We start from the raw sequence: 16011 nt of genomic DNA, 5'->3' as shown, positions 1-16011 counted from the left end.
GTAATCCCAGCACTTTGTGAGGCCAAGGCGGGCAGATTACTTGAGGCCAGGAGTTCAAGACCAGCCTGGCCAACATGGCAAAACCCTGTCTCTACTAAAAATACAAAACTTAGCTGGGCATGGTGGTGCCTGCCTGTAATCCCAGTTACTCAGGAGGCTGAGGCATGAGAATCACTTGAACCCAGCAGATGGAGGTTGCAGTGAGCCAAGATTGTGCCATTGCACTTTAGCCTGGGTAACACAACTGACTGTGTCTCAACAACAAAACAAACAAACAAAAAAGAAACTGTTTCATCTTTGAAAGAACCTGAGAAGCTTTTGTTGCTTTTCCAAATCAAAGTCACAGAGCCAGGAAAAGTCACGCAGGTTAGGAAGTCCCTCCCTGCACCTGCGGCAGCGGGCAGCACAGCAGGGCTCCGCTGGATGCATGAGGGCCCCTCCTCTGGCCTCCTCTCTCTAATCTGTGTAGAGAAAATGAGCTTCACCAAAGAACAGGACAAGGGCATGTTATACAACAGGTTTACTTTCCTGCCCAGGACCTTCCTGGCTGAAGCTCCCTGGCAAGCCAGCTAAATTCAATATTCTGGTAACTGTATTGCAACTGATGACAACTGACTTGGGAGAGGCACTCCATGTGAGAGTTCTCATATGTGACAAACACTTTTATTTACACAAGGAGGCTAAGCTGCCTTAAAGTTCCAAGTATAAATATTGCTCAAGCAACTTGACATTCCTGAGGTAAGAACCAGATCTGGAAGGGTAGGTCTATCTCTTCTTGATCTGTATTAAATTTGGCAAAAGGCTAAAGTTCCTTAAGCAAAAAAAAAAAATCTCATTCTCAGGGGATATGATTAAGCAAGTCTAGTTTCAGTGGTAATTCGGACACAAGTGGTCTTGGGACCACACTTTAAGAAACACGATTTAAAATGTAAGCAGTTATTCCATTCCACTTGGCATTTCCTTCGGTCTTATCTTCCATGCCCTCACTGATCTCAGACCTGAAGGTAAGTTGTTTAAGGACAGGGACTGTGTCCAGCTGTGTCTGCATCCCTGGTCAGACCACAGTATCTACACTGGGCAACACTCAAACGTCTGCTGACCAGAGCTCAACACCCCTCTGGGGCTTCTCCATGTTGTTTTCAGTTCCTGAGTGCCTGAATCCTTCTGGGGAGGTCGTGATCCTCTCTCTAGGACTTGAGTATCTCTGTACCCAAGGCGGTGGCACAGAAGCCAAGAATTGTTCCCGTCTAATCCCATAATTAATGAAGCCAGGCAGCCAGCCCAAACTATCAGCACATTTCTCAATTGCTCTGCTTCAGTATCACTGGCCAAGTTCTACTCCATTTCCCTGGGCTGGAGTGGGCCAAGGAAACAGTCAAGTACACCAGAATGAAGAAGCCATGGGCAGGCAGCCAAATCCCAGCAGAGGGGGCAGGAGGCTCACTTCACTACTCTTGCTCCAGGCCCAGTTCCAGCATGGCAGAGCTGTGTGTGTTACTTGTCCTGCACCTTGCAAATTAGGAAAAGGGGCTGTCATCCATGGAATTTTACAGAATAGAAAACTAATGTTAAAAAAACATGTGCTAAATGGGTGCCTTTCAAATGGCATGGGCCAACGGGGAGCTGACACCGCACTCAAGTGACCTTGAGATTAAAACTGGCAAAGCCAAGCTGCAAGTCCAAATTAAGCTCTGCAGCAGCAAGGTACCAACTCTATTAAATGTTGTGTAGAACATTCTGTTGTTGGTTGAAAAATGCAGCTCACAGAAAAGTATACAATACCCTAGTATTTGTAGGGTAGAGGGGGAAAGGAATATATGTAAGCATTCACTTGCATGGAATTCCTCCAGAAAGGACAGAAGTAATTCATAAGACTGGTTTTCCTTCAGGAGGTATTCAGGGGGGATAAATGTGGATGGGTGATGTTTCACTGTTTTTGGTACACTTTGGTTTTTGTTTTTTATTTTTTGTTTTGTTCTGTTCTTTTGAGACAGGGTTTCACTCCCTTTTTTGAGACTAGAGTACGATGGCGCGATCTAATTTTGGCTCACTGCAACCTCTGCCTCCCAGGCTCAGGCGATTCTCCTGCCTTAGCATCCCAAGTGCCTGGGACCACAGGCATGTGCCACCATGCCCAACTAATATTTTATTTTTTGTAGACGCGGGGTTTCACCATGTTGCCCAGGCTAGTCTCAAACTCCTGGGCCCACCTCAGCCTCCCAAAGTGCTGGGATTACAGGCATAAGCCACGGCGCCCGGCCCTGGTTGTTAAACAATGTGAATGTATTATTCAATCAAATATCATTATGGTTTTAAAAATTAGTTTTGTGGCAGGGAGCGGTCGCTCACACCTGTAATCCCAGCTACTCAAGTGGATGAGGCACAAGAATCGCTTGAATCCGGGAGGTGGAAGTTGCAGTGAGCCAAGATCGTACCACTGCAGTCCAGCCTGGGCAACAGTGTCTTAGTATTGACTTAGCATATGCCAGGCACTAGGGTAGATGCCATTCTCAAAAGTTGGAGACAGATAATCAAATAACTCCTTATAAAACAATGATACAGGCCAGTAATAGGGACACAGAGAGAGGCCACTGGCTGGGATGGAAAAGTGAAGAACCAGGTAAGGTTTCCTTCAATAAGTACTTTCTGGGCCATGTCTTGAAAGAGTAAAAGTAAGACCAACTACCCAGGACCAACTGCTGCAGCACTTCTGATGCCTGTCGCGCCACAGAAAAACCGGTAAACAGGAGCACTGAAAGGACATCATCACTCTTAACTATATTGTACACCAGTCCCTCCAGTGTGGCGAAGAGTGTATAGCAAAGAAAAAAGGCTTAGAAACACCAGATGCTGCACTTTGCTTCCTTCCCCCTTCACACCCCCACCTCTACATTCACCCAGACACACCAGAGAATCCCACAGTGTACGTTTGATTAAGGGTACTAGAAGAACTGACATTTCTAAAGTGCTCCATAAAATGTTAAAGTCAAATAAGGCCCCAAAGAGACTCAAAGCTTCGCAAACATCTCGGCAAGGGAGAATTCTCAACGCCTCAGGGGCAGCGGCCTGTTGAAACTTGGATTTTCTTCCTGATACGACGCGCCTAAGATAGTGGACCTATCAGAAGCGGGGGCGAGACGGGCACCTTGAAGGGTAGAGCCTGCCCCGCCCGTGACCTGGGCAGCAAGAGCCCTTTAGCCCTCTCCGCCTTGGTTTCCTGAACACCGAAACTGCAGTAAGAATGCTCGAGCCTCCTCCAAGTCCTTGACCCAGGAGATCCGCCGTGGAGAACGGAGCAAGCCCTTAGGATGTTGTGCAAAACACCCAGGCGTGGCAAGCAGGTGGCTTCTGTGCGCTCAGTAACGAGGGCGCAGACAGGTGCCCGCGTGCGCGAGGTGCCCTCTCTCCGCGCTGTCCCCCGCACGCACGCGGGCCCAGCGCCTCCCGAGCGAGTGCCCCGGTGCGGCCTCCTCGGGCGCACCGTGCCCAGCCCAGCAACGAGGTCGCCCACCCCGCCTCCCTGCGCGCAGTGCCCGGTGCCCACGCCGCAGCATGGGGCGCGCAGCCCTCACCGCCCGGGAGAGGAGCTTCCTGGAAGCGGAGCCCCGGCCTCCAACCCGCCGCCGCTCACCAGTTCCCCGAGCCCACGATGCACACTTTCAGGGGCGCCGCTGCCATGGCCAGGCCGAATGTAGCCGCCCGGACCGTGCTTTCCTGGCCGGCTGCCCACCTCCGCCTGCTCAGCCTTGCCCGCAGCGGCTGGCGGCGGCCCCGCCCCGCTCGCCTCTCCGCCAATGGTCGCGGCCACCCCCGCCCGGCTCCGGGGGCCACAGCTGACAGCCGGGCTGGACCCGCTTCGCCACTCCCAAGAACCACTGCGCACGCCTGGCCCTGGCCGGCCTCCCGGCCCGGCTCCGGCACCGCCCCACCCTGCCCGAGGCACGTCGGGACATGTAGTCCTCATCCGCTGTCGCTGCGCGGCCCTAGGCAGCAGCTCCCGCCGCGCCACGTGCAGGCCCCGGCCACTGAGCAGCGACTCCCACCCCTGGTTCCCGGTGGAGGCTGCACTCCATCCTCATGGGTGGAGCAGACCCGACCATCTCGCCGTGGTGCCCCCTCACGCTCCTTTTTCCCTACGCGGGAAGGGCTGCCACATTCCCATTTGGAGCCGAGAGAGGCTCCTAGGTTGACTCTCAAGCCGACCAGACTTGGGGCAGAGCTCGAAGTGCCCACCCTGCCTTGTCATCCTCTGCCTCATTTGCACACACAAGACACAGCCTGGCACCTCTGAGCTTCTTAGTGAACTTGGATCTTCAGAGGGCTTTGGAATTTGGCTGGACAGTACCTGCATTTCAAGGATGACACCTTTTCTAGTTAGAGTCAAGATAGAAACTTGACCTGGTGCAGTGGCTCAGGCCTGTAATCCCAGCACTTTTGGAGGCCGAGTCAGGAGGATCACTTGAGCCCAGGAGTTCGAGACCAGCCTGGGCAACAACATCATTAGGAGCCCCACCCGTCTGTACAAAAATTTTAAAAATTAGCCAAGCATGGTGGCTCACACCTGTAGTCCTAGCTACTAAGGAGGCTGAGGTGGGAGAATTAAATGTGCCCAGGAGGTCGAGGCTTCAGTGAGCCAGGATAGGGCCACTGCACTCCAGACTGAAGGACAGTGAGACCTTGTCTCAACAAAAAATAAATACATAAAAATAAAGGAAAAAAGGTAACAACAGCTTGCATTCAGTGGGTGTCACCCTCACACACTTGGCAGGAATTGCCTTACCATTGTCTTTGACCAGGGCCTGACTTATCCCTTGCTTGTGGTTTGTTTGCATTTGTGATTAACACAATGCTCTCCTCCTTCTTGACAAATAGAACCTTAGTTTGTTCATTCTGAGCATCAGTCTCTGCCAGGCACTGTGCTAGACATTGTCAGAGTAAGACAAAGTCCTTTACGTGGTTCTCAAAGTCTGCTGCATATTAGAGTCACTGGGGCTTTTAAAAATCTCCATGCCCAGGTACCATTGCAGGCCAGTTACATCAGAATGTCCCAGGGTGGGATCCAGGCATCAGCATATTTATTTATTTATTGACTTATATATTTTTCGAGACAGTCTCCCTCTGTTGCCCGGGCTGGAGCAGAATTTTTTAAAGTTCAAGAGGTAATTGCAAAAGGAAGCCAAGATTGAGAACCAGAAGACTGAAATATCAGTGGATTTTGGCTAAAGAAACAAATACTCTAGTACCTACAAAAAAACTAAGCCTAGGCTGGGTGCCATGGCTCACGCCTATAACCCCAGCACTTTAGGAGGCCGAGGTAGGCAGATCACCTGAGGTCAGGAGTTCGAGACCAGTCTGCCCAACTTGGTGAAACCCTGTCTCTACTGAAAATACAAAAAATTAGCCAGGCATGGTGGCGGATTCCTATAATCCTAGCTACTCGGGAAGCTGAGACAGGAGAATTGCTTGAACCTGTGAGGCAGAGGTTGCAGTGAGCCGAGAACTTGCCACTGCACTCCAGCCTGGGTGACAAGAGTGAAACTCCATTTCAAAAAAAAAATAATAGGCCGGGCGCGGTGGCTCAAGCCTGTAATCCCAGCACTTTGGGAGGCCGAGACGGGCGGATCACGAGGTCAGGAGATCGAGACCATCCTGGCTAACATGGTGAAACCCCGTCTCTACTAAAAAATACAAAAAACTAGCCGGGCGCGGTGGCGGGCGCCTGTAGTCCCAGCTACTCGGAAGGCTGAGGCAGGAGAATGGCGTGAACCCGGGAGGCGGAGCTTGCAGTGAGCAGAGATCCGGCCACTGCACTCCAGCCTGGGCGGCAGAGCGAGACTCCGTCTCAAAAAAAAAAAAAAAAAAAAAAAAAAAAAAAAATAATAATAATAATAATAATAATACTAAGCCTATTCGTTTGATGCTCAGAGAATTGTTATTTTTGCTTTGTTCTCTACACTGAATGAAATAGTTATTTGTGTTACTTATGATATTTACTTAAGGAAATACTTAAAAGGAGCTGGTGAGCCAGAGCAGTCTTTCCATCCCCTCACTAATGGTTTGTTCTCAATAATTTGCAATAATGCAAAGATACATGCAGGGATAATGGGAAAGATGGGCTAGTCAAGCTTTATTAATCCTTTCTGTATTTGTGTAACAGAATGCATTTGTCAAATTGAATAATGAAGTCATGTACTTGGGTAGTATACATACACTGCAAATATTTATATTATCTAACTGAACTAGGATCCCTTCGTCTGGTACAGTAAGGCCAAATACCCACACCAAGGTTTGCAGAGGGAGAAAGAAAGGTGTTTATCTGTAGGGCACCAAGCAAGGAGAATCAGGTAGCTCCTCCTTGATGGCTGGCGAGTAAGGGTTTTTAAAGGCAGTTGGGGGCCAGGCGTGGTGGCTCACACCTGTAATCTCAACACTTTGGGAGGCGGGGGCAGGAAGATTGCTTGAGCTCAGGAGTTCAAGACCAGTCTGGACAGCACATACCCTGTCTCTATAGAAAGTTAAAATTAGCTGTGTGTCCCAGCTAGTCAGGATAGGCTGAGATGAGGGGATTACTTGAGCCTAGGAGGTCGAGGTTGCAGTGAACTGTAATTGTGCCACTGCACTCCAGCCTGAACAAAAGAGCGAGACCCTGTCTCAAAAATAAAAAGTAAAATAAAGGTGTGTGGGGCAGAGGTTACAAGTAAAGTCATAAATCAATACATGGAGCTACACATTGGTTTGACCTAAAAAGGCAGGACATCTCAAAGGTGGCAGGGGGGACCCACAGGTCATAGGTAAATCAGAGATTTTCTTGTTTGCAATTGGTTAAGGAACTTTAAATAAAACTTTGTCTAAAAATTTGGGATCAGCAGAAAAGAACGTTAGTTCTCAGCCCAGGCAGTATAGGGAGACCCCATCTCTACAAAAATAATTTAAAAATTAGCTGACCATGGTGGCACAGACCTGTGGTTCCAGCTACTTGGGAGACTGAGGTGGGAGGATTGCTTGGGCCTGGAAGGTGGAGGTTGCAGTGAGCCATGATTGTGCGACTGCACTCCAGCCTGGGCAACAGAGTGAGACATTATCTCCAAAAAGAAAAAATAAAAGAAAGAAAAAAAAGAATTTTAGTTCTGATTTGCAGGCATGACTTTTAGGCCCTCTGGAAGACATTTAGAACAAAGAACAGTGGTCAGAGTTCAATCCTCAGTTCCTCCTTATCTGAGGTCTACATGCCAGGGGATACATTTGGTGAGGGTCTGGGTTTCTAAAAAACAACTCAGGGACATATGTTAAGATGCATCATTAGTTTCTATAGGGACCATCTGCAGACTCTAACTTCCTTGGCTTTTTTTTTTTTTTTAGGTAAAGTCTTGCTCTGTCATCCAGGCCGGAGTGCAGTGGCACAATCTCAGCTCACTGCAACCTCTGCCTCCCAACTCAAGTGATCCTCTCCCTCAGCCTCTTAGGTAGTTGGGACTACAGGTACATGTCACAATGCTAATTTTTGTATCTTTCGTAGAGATGGGGTTTTGCCATGTTGCCCAGGCTGGTCTTGAACCCCTGAGCTCAAGTGATCTGCTCACCTTAGCCTTCCAAAAGTGCTGGGATTACAGGCGTGAGCCACTGTGCCCAGCCTTGGCTATTGTTTTAAGTTACTGTTACCTTCTTGCTTATTAATTTGCTCATTTACTTCTCAAGGCTGGGTAGGTGCCTGGAATTTCCCTTGAAAGAACTCAAGATTTTCTGTTATTTCCATGCTTGGGAGATCCACAGGCCTTTAAGAGGGGTCCCTGCTCTGTCTCCTTTACACCAAATTATTCATTTTTAGCACTTGCCTAAACATTTTTAGTTTATTTTTTAAAAGAGGGTTTTTTGGTAGAAAGAAGGTCTTGCTATGTTGCTCAGGCTGATCTTGAACTCCTGACCTCAGGCAATCTTCCTGCCTTGGCCTCTCAAAGTGCTGGGATTATAGGCAAGAGCCACTACTCCTAGCCACCTAAATTTTTGTGTTTTTTTTTTTAAATTTTTTTGGGGCCACTTAAAAGTTTTGTACCTTCTCTGGAAATTCTTATTCCTGAATATTACAACTACATTTGCATGAACGTGAGCTACCCAGCTATTCTGTGTGTTGGGGTGATCAGACCCAACACCAGGCCATGGGGGCTACAAAGTCCAACAGAGTCAAAGGACTGAGAAAAGACAAGTTAAGAGAGAAAGTGGGACCAGGGGGCCAATGCTAGTATGTAGGCTGCAAAGGCCCTGAGCTCTGGGAGCCCACGCTATTTATTGCTAATAAAATAAAGAAACAGGTGGTGAGGATGTGGGGGTTGAAAGGAAGCGGTGTATCAAGCAAATGAGCTACAGCTGTGACGGTTTAGCATTTTCTTTGAAACATATGGCTACTTGAGATAATGGGAGAAAGGAGCCAGCAAGTCTAGACCCATTCCAAAGGCCATGAGGGGTTTTAGACCCTGGACCCTGGACATGTTCCAAGCCCTGCCTCAGCTTCTCTCCCAACACTCAGCTTTTCTCCCAACACTGTGGACACATCCTGTCCAGCATCATCCTACAGTGTTTATTGGTGACCTGATATGCACAACACATCGTGTGAGAACAGACAGAGAGGATAGTCATTTGGTTTTACAGACTGGTTACGAAGATTAAGACAAAAAACAAATAGGTGAAATTTATGAACCTAATGTTGAGAAAATAAAGCAAGTTCTGGGAGAATACATACAGTGAGATCCCATTTCTGTTAGTTCAGAAACAAGCAAAAATAAATCTATCACTAGGGATTCACATGTAGTGAAACTGTAGAGGAAAACAAGGAAAGGAAACACACAAAATGGAGGATCATGGATATGGTGAAGGGCAGGGTTAGTTATTTACACATTTTGCACATATTAAATCATGTTTGTGTAGATGTTTAATGAAAATCATGGGCGAAAGGAGAACCTGCAGTACAGAGGAGTGAAGAAAGCCAAACCAACCACAGTGGATAGGACCTAGTGATCTGCTTTCCAATTTTGAGATAGCTGATCTTCTACCAGTCTCACTCTTTTGTCTAAGATGACAGTGCCAACGATGTTGGTCTTCTGTGTGCCACCTTCTCCAAAAGGGTTGAATAGCCTGGAAGACAAAAGGTTAGCCATTGTCATTGTGACAGTGCCAACTCTTTGGGGACCTGGAGAAGGCTTAGGGCAGGGGTGTCCAACCTTTTGGCTTCCCTGGGCCACATTGGAAGAAGAACTGTCTTGGGCCACACATAAAACACCCTAACACTAATGATAGCTGATGAGCTAAAAAACAAACAAACAAAAAATCTAAACAAAACAAAACAACTTGCAAAAAAAATCTCATAATGCTTTAAGAAAGTTTACAAATTTGTGTCGGGCTGCATGTGGTCCACAGGCTGTGGGTTGGACAAGCTTGGCATAGGGTGTACATAATTTCATGCATGGAGACAATGTCTTTAACAACATGACTGGTTCATGTATTGTGGTAGAAAGAGGTGCCTTTAATCGTTGAACAAACGAACACTTGATAGCTGCTGCACCATTAGGATGTCCTGATCCAACATCGAGGTCGTAAACCCTGTTGTCAATATGGACTCTGGAATAGGATTGCGCTGTTATCCCTAGGGTAACTTGTTCCATTGGTCAAGTTATTGGATCAATTGCAGGTGCTAGTCTGCTTTGGCTTGTGTAGTCTTAGCATAGGTTGTTCAGAGGTTTAATTATGCTCCAAGGTCACCCCAACCAAAATTTTTAATGCAGGTGTAGTTGGTATAAGGGTCCGTAGATTTATATAGTTTTGGTTGCATTAATAAATTAAAGCTCCATAGGGTCTTCTCGTCTTATTGTTTCATGCCCGCCTCTTCACGGGCAGGTCAATTTCACTGGTTGGAAGTAAGAGACAGTTGAACCCTCGTGGTGCCATTCATGTGAGTCCCCATTTAAGGAACAAGTGATTATGCTACCTTCTCCCATTAATAGGTATCCTCCTGGCAGCAACAGGAAAATCAGCTCAATTTGGCCTTCACCCTTCACTACCTTCCGCCATGGAAGGCCCAACCCCAGTCTCAGCTTTACTCCACTCTAGCACAATAGTTGTTACCGGAGTATTCTTACTCATCTGCTTCCACCCTCTAATAGAAAATAACACATTAATCCAAAGCCTTACGCTATGCCTACATATCAGGTAGCACTTTGGAAACTCAGCCCAGAAATCTCCTTAGCAAGGTCACTGAGTTCATGAAGTACACTTTTTATTTTCCACATTACAGAAGGCAGTGGCAACAGTGTTGTCAAACTTTTCTGTGTAACTGGAGTCCCTTTCCTCTCTCTGAATAACATTTCCCTCACTTTAAGTCCTCACCCCCAGTCTCCTACACCATTACTAACATGCTCCCAGAGGCGTTTCTGGCTTATATCTGCTGCACAGTCCCAAAGCCAGTGCTGCGTGTTATGGTGTCATCAGTACTCCACTTCCAGGTACAAAAATCTGTCCTGATTATTGCTTGTTGCATAACAAACCATCCCAAAACGTAGATCTTAAAACAACATTTCTTTATCTCTGGAATATTACATAGGGGTGGATGTTCAAATGGGGCTGGAAGATCCACTTCCAAGACGTCTTGCTTGGATAGAGCAAGATGGAGGCCAAAATGGCTGCCAAGTTGTGCCTGTTGCTGGCTGGGAGCTTGGCGGAAGCTGAGGGCTGGAGGCTGGAATCCTCCGCCTGGGCCTCTCTGGAGCTGCATCTCCATGGCATAGTGCCTGCATTCTGCAAGGAAGCATTACAAGAAAAACAAAATGGAAATTGCTAATTTCTTAAGACTTGAGTCCAGAAATGGCCATGACATCACTTTTGTTTTGATCAAAAAATTACAGAGCCCAAATTCTAAAGGAAGGGACATAGGCTCTACCTCTCATTAAAAGAAGTGCCAAAGAATTTGGGGATTATGTTTTAAAATTGCCATTGCCATGCTCTATATTATATATTCATATTACAAGTGAGGACACTAAGGTACAGCAACACTAAAAAACACTTTCCAAGGGTCCAGTGGTGAGTCAGGACCAGAATTTTTGGATTCATATCCTGCACTTATCAACTGTTCATTTATTCTACATGTACTTACTGAGCACCTACTATGTGCTGGTCACTGTGCTAGGTCCCAAGAATTAAATATTAAACAAGAGCTTGGTGAGGTGGCTCACACCTGTAATCCCAGTACTTTGGGAGGCTGAGGTGGGCCAATCACTCAAACTCAGGAGTTCGAGACCAGCCTGGGCAAGACCCCATCTCTAAAAAATTAGCCAGGTGTGGTGGTGCATGCCTGTAGTCCCAGCTATTCAGGAGGCTGAGGCAGGAGAATCACTTGACCCCAGGAGGTGGAGGTTGCAGTCAGCTGAGATTGTGCCATTGCACTCCAGCCTGAATGACAGAGTGAGAGTCTGTCTCAAAAACAAACACACAAGAGAGGCAAGGTTCCTGCCCTCTTAGATGCTTATATTTAAAGGCAGATGTAGACCAATGAACAGGGAAGCACCCTAGTGTGATAAATGGTACCAGCTTACTATGGCAGCTCAGAAAAAGACCCTTGTCCCAGATGTGGGAGTTTAGGGAAGGCTTCCTAGATAAAGTAAAATCTCTGCTGAAGCCTGAAGAAAAGGTGGCATTGGCAGAGGAAAGGGGTGGGAGAGCAGCGAATGAGCTGTTTCATGCAGAGGGAACAGCACAGGCAAAATTCAGAGTCTAGAGAAAGATTGGGATGTTCAGGAGCTAAGAGGAGTTTAATATGGATGGAGGGAAGAATGAATGAGTGACAGAATATGAGGGGAAAGGGGAATTGGAAATAAATAAAAGTGGAGAGGTAGAGGAGGTACCTGATTATGGTTGGCCTTATAAAGCATATTGAAAAATTAGAACTGAAATTCTGAAGGCCAAAAAAAACATTATAGGGTTTCAGCAGGAGCTTAACATCATCAGTCTTGTGTCACAGGAAGCATGCTCTGGATGAATTCACAGGGAGAAGGCCCAAAGGCTGAGACCAGGAAGGAGCCTGCTGCTGTATTCTATAAGAGCCATAATAATGGCCTGGACCGAGATGGAGACCAGTGTGGTGGTAACAGTGATGGAGACAAGTGATTGAAACTCAGACATATCTAGGAAGCAGAAAAAAAAGACTTACTACTTTCTCAGGTGCGAGAGAGGAAAGGGTCTAGGATGACTCCAGCTATCAGTCTTGAGCAACTGAATGAATATCCTTTGCTAAAATGGGGAACCCAGGAGGAGAAACCAATCTAGAGAGAAGAATGATGAACTCAGTTCTAGACAAGTTTAAGTTTGGGGAAGATCATTTGATATCCAAGTTCACATTTCAGGGAAGCAGTTGGATATGTGAGCCTGAGATAGACACATTTGTCATTTACCAGCATGTACTTAGAAGTTGCAAGTGGTCAGTGCCTAGAACAATGCCTAGCACAGCATGGGCACTCAATAAATGTTGAATGAAAGTGATTGGGATCACTCAGAGAGATGGGAAGACAAACCAGGACAGACTCTGGAATGGACTTAATATTAAAGAAGAGGCACGTGAGAGGACGAGAAAGAAACAATGAGAACTTTGGGTGGTATCACAGTTGCCAAAGGAAGGCAACATTTCAAGAAGGAAGGATGGTCACAGGAGAGTTGAGAGTGGTCAAATAAAAACCAGGGTTGGGTGCAGTGGCTTATGCTTATAATCCCAGCACTTTGGGAGGCTGAGATGGGCAGATTGCTTGATCCCAGGAGTTTGAGACCAGCCTGGGCAACACAGCAAGACCTTGTCTTTAAAAAAAAAAAAAAAAAAAAAGGATAGGACTAAAGTGTAATGTGTCTTCGGGCTAGGAGGATGTTGGTAGGGCCCTCATATGGTTGTGCAGGTAGCGCACTGCACAACACCAGCAGGCACCATGCACACTGCAGACATTGCAGATTGGTATACCTAAGATGACTATTTTCTGATAGATGGAAGCAAGTGTCTTGAAAAAGGGAAATGTTTTTCCAGTCTGCTTGAAAGCAATATATGGGCTTACCACAGGCCTGTTTTTTGCTGTCTCTGGTCAGAGTAAGTCACTTTCAGTTTTGGAGCTGAGCATAAACTCATTGTGTGGTGGGTGGAGGTATAAATAAATGGAAGGTAGGGAAGTGGGACTTGAACAAGTGCAGATATCTTAGTCTGTTTGTGCTGCTATAACAAAATCCCTGAGACTAGACAATTTATAAAGAACAGAATTTTGTTTGTTTGTTTGTTTGCTTTGTTTTGAGACAGAGTCTCCTCTGTCGCCCAGGCTGGAGTGCAATGGCAGGATCTTGGCTCACTGCAACCTCCACCTCCCAGGTTCAAGTGGTTCTCATGCTTCAGCCTCCTGAGTAGCTAGGATTGCAGGCTTGTACCATTATGCCTGGCTATTTTTGTATTTTTAGTAGAGACAGGGTTTCACCATGTTGGCCAGGCTAGTCTCAAACTCTTGGCTTTAAGTGATCTGCCTGCCTTGGCCTCCCAAAGTGCTGGGATTACAGGCATGAGCCACTGAGCCCAGCCCAGAAATTTATGTCTGGAAAGTCCCAGGTCAAGGTGCTGGCAGTGTCTGGTAAAGGTCTTCTTGCTTGTCCCCATGTAATGGAAGAGCGGGGGGGAGGGGGTGGAGTGGGGAAGGGCCTAATTCCCTGTAGCCCTTGTAGCCCTTTTATGAAGTCATAATCTGGCCAGGTGCTGTGATTCATGCCTATAATCCCAGCACTTTGGGAGTAAATCATGGGAGGATTGCTTGAGCCTAGGAGTTCGAAACCAGCCTGGACCACTTGGCAAGACCTTGTCGCTACAGAAAAATGTAAAAAACAGCTGGGCATGGCGGTGCACACCTATATCCCCAGCTACTTGGGAGGCTGAGGTGGGAGGCTCCCTTGAGGCCAGGAGGTTAAGGCTTCAGTGATTGTGCCACTGCACTCCAGCCTGGGAAACAGAGCAAGACTCTGTCTCAAATAAACAAATAAAGTCATAACTCCCAATTAGAGCCCTCATGACTTAATCACCTCCTAAAGGCCCCACCCCTTAATACTAGCAAATTGGGGATTAAGTTTCAACATGAATTTTGGAAAAGACACAAACATTCAAACTGCAGCAGTAGACAGTGTTTTCTAGAAGTTTTGGCTGTGAGGAGATGAGAGATAGGGACATGAGGAAGAGGAGAGGCAAAACTAAAGAGTAGCGAAGTAATTTTAGGTTTTTTGTGCTTGTTTGTTTTACATCATGTGGAGGAGGCTAGAATATGTTGAACTAGTCCTGGGGAGGAGCCAGTAGAGAGAGAGATATCTAAAATACAGGAGAGGCCAGGTGCAATGGTTCATACCTATAATCCCAGCAGGAGGATCTCTTGAGTAGCTGTGATTCCAGCTACTTGGGAGGCTGAGGCAGGGGGATCCCTTGAACCCAACAGTTTGAGGTTGCAGTGAGCTATGATTGTGCCACTGCACTCCAGACAGAGCAAGACCCTGTCTCAAAAGATAAATAAAATAAAATACAAAAGAGAATGAGAAGGACAGTGAGAGTAAGAGTGAGAGAGAAATTAGTCTTGTCTTGTCTTGTCTTGTCTTTTCTTTTCTTTTCTTCTGAGATGAAGTTTCGCTCTTGTTGTCCAGGCTGGAGTGCAGTGGTGTGATCTCGGCTCACTGCAACCTCTGCCTTCCGGTTTCAAGCGATTCTCCTGCTTCAGCCTCCCGAGTTGCTGGGATTATAGGCACCCGCCACCATGCCCGGCTAATTTTTGTATTTTTAGTAGAGATGGGGTTTCACCATGTTGGCCAGGCTGGTCTCAAACTCCTGACCTCGTGATCCGCCTGCCTCAGCCTCCCAAAGTGTTGAGATTACAGGTGTAAGCCACGCGCCCAGCCAAGGGATTAGTCTTATATTAGACGAGATGGTCCCAGAAAAATTCTCTGAGAAGGAGACATCTGAATGCATGCCCTGGGAAGGTGGGCAGAAGAGAACTCCAGGGAGGGGCACCGCCGGTGTGAAGGCCCCGAGGCAGTGCAGAGCCTGCATATTTGAGGAACAGAAAACTACAATTAATAAGTAAGTATGAGAGAGAGGAGCATTTCAGTCAGAGACACAGTCAGCCCAGATTAAATAGCAGGGGCTTGTGGTCCATGATATTAAAAAAAAAAAAAAGGATTTCCCACTAGGCAAATCTGAGTCAATGCATGCATTAAAATTGATAATAATTGTTATGAATGTAAACTCTTTGAATAAAAGTTCATGAGCCTATGCCAATTCAAAGAAACAAGTAAACAAACAAGGCAGAAGGGAAACAAGTGAACAAGGCAAACAAGTCGAATGTCAACCCATAAATATGGAAAGAATGAAGGCTCTAGACAATCATCAATGGATGCTAACAATAGTGATGAAAGTCTGATGTGGGACAGGATATTTACTTAGCATCAAAGTGTCCATACAAATTGTTTACAAAGGATAAAACAGTAACTTTACTATAGAGGAAACTGACTGACACCACCTTAGCCACATGGTCAAAGTCATCGCCAGTGATGGGACAAACTGACACATGCACCTTCTTGAACTAAAATGAGAAGATATTTGCTGAATATCAGTGTGTTAGAGATCTATTTTTAAAAATAGGACTTCAGGATTTTACAGATTAAAATATTTTTAATTTTTTTGATGTCTGACAGAGAATTGTCCATTTCTTCCAAATAAGGACACAAGCTATTGCCATATCCTATTACCATTTTATTTCATCTTATTTTATTTTAATTCATCTTTTTAATCTTACTTTATTTAACATATCTTTTGAATAATTAGTGCATCCATATGGTTCAAAACCCAAACATCTTAAAGAGGTATACAGTGAAATTCCTTTCTTTTTCAGCAGATGCCCAATTCCCTCCTTTGAATAAACCTTTTTCTCAATCCCAATTTCTTTTTTTTTTTTTTTTTTTTTTTTTTTTTTTTTT

General features: G+C 46.2%; 1 protein-coding gene across 1 annotated transcript in view; it reads right to left on the bottom strand.

Annotated features, from left to right (window-relative positions):
- GPD1L (glycerol-3-phosphate dehydrogenase 1 like) overlaps window positions 1-3873 on the bottom strand; it is a 65337-nt gene extending 61464 nt beyond the window's left edge. Inside the window, exon 1 of the mRNA XM_025376583.1 lies at window positions 3632-3873. Coding sequence (XP_025232368.1) covers window positions 3632-3678 — 47 coding nt within the window. The 5' untranslated portion in view covers window positions 3679-3873. The remainder of the gene's footprint in view (window positions 1-3631) is intronic.
- Between the last annotated feature and the right edge of the window lie 12138 nt (window positions 3874-16011).

This window comes from Theropithecus gelada, chromosome 2 (genome assembly GCF_003255815.1).
Source record: "Theropithecus gelada isolate Dixy chromosome 2, Tgel_1.0, whole genome shotgun sequence".
Taxonomy (NCBI): Eukaryota; Metazoa; Chordata; class Mammalia; order Primates; family Cercopithecidae; genus Theropithecus; species Theropithecus gelada.
The sequence above is the reverse complement of the archived record's forward strand: the minus strand, read 5'-3'. Positions and strand labels throughout refer to the sequence as shown.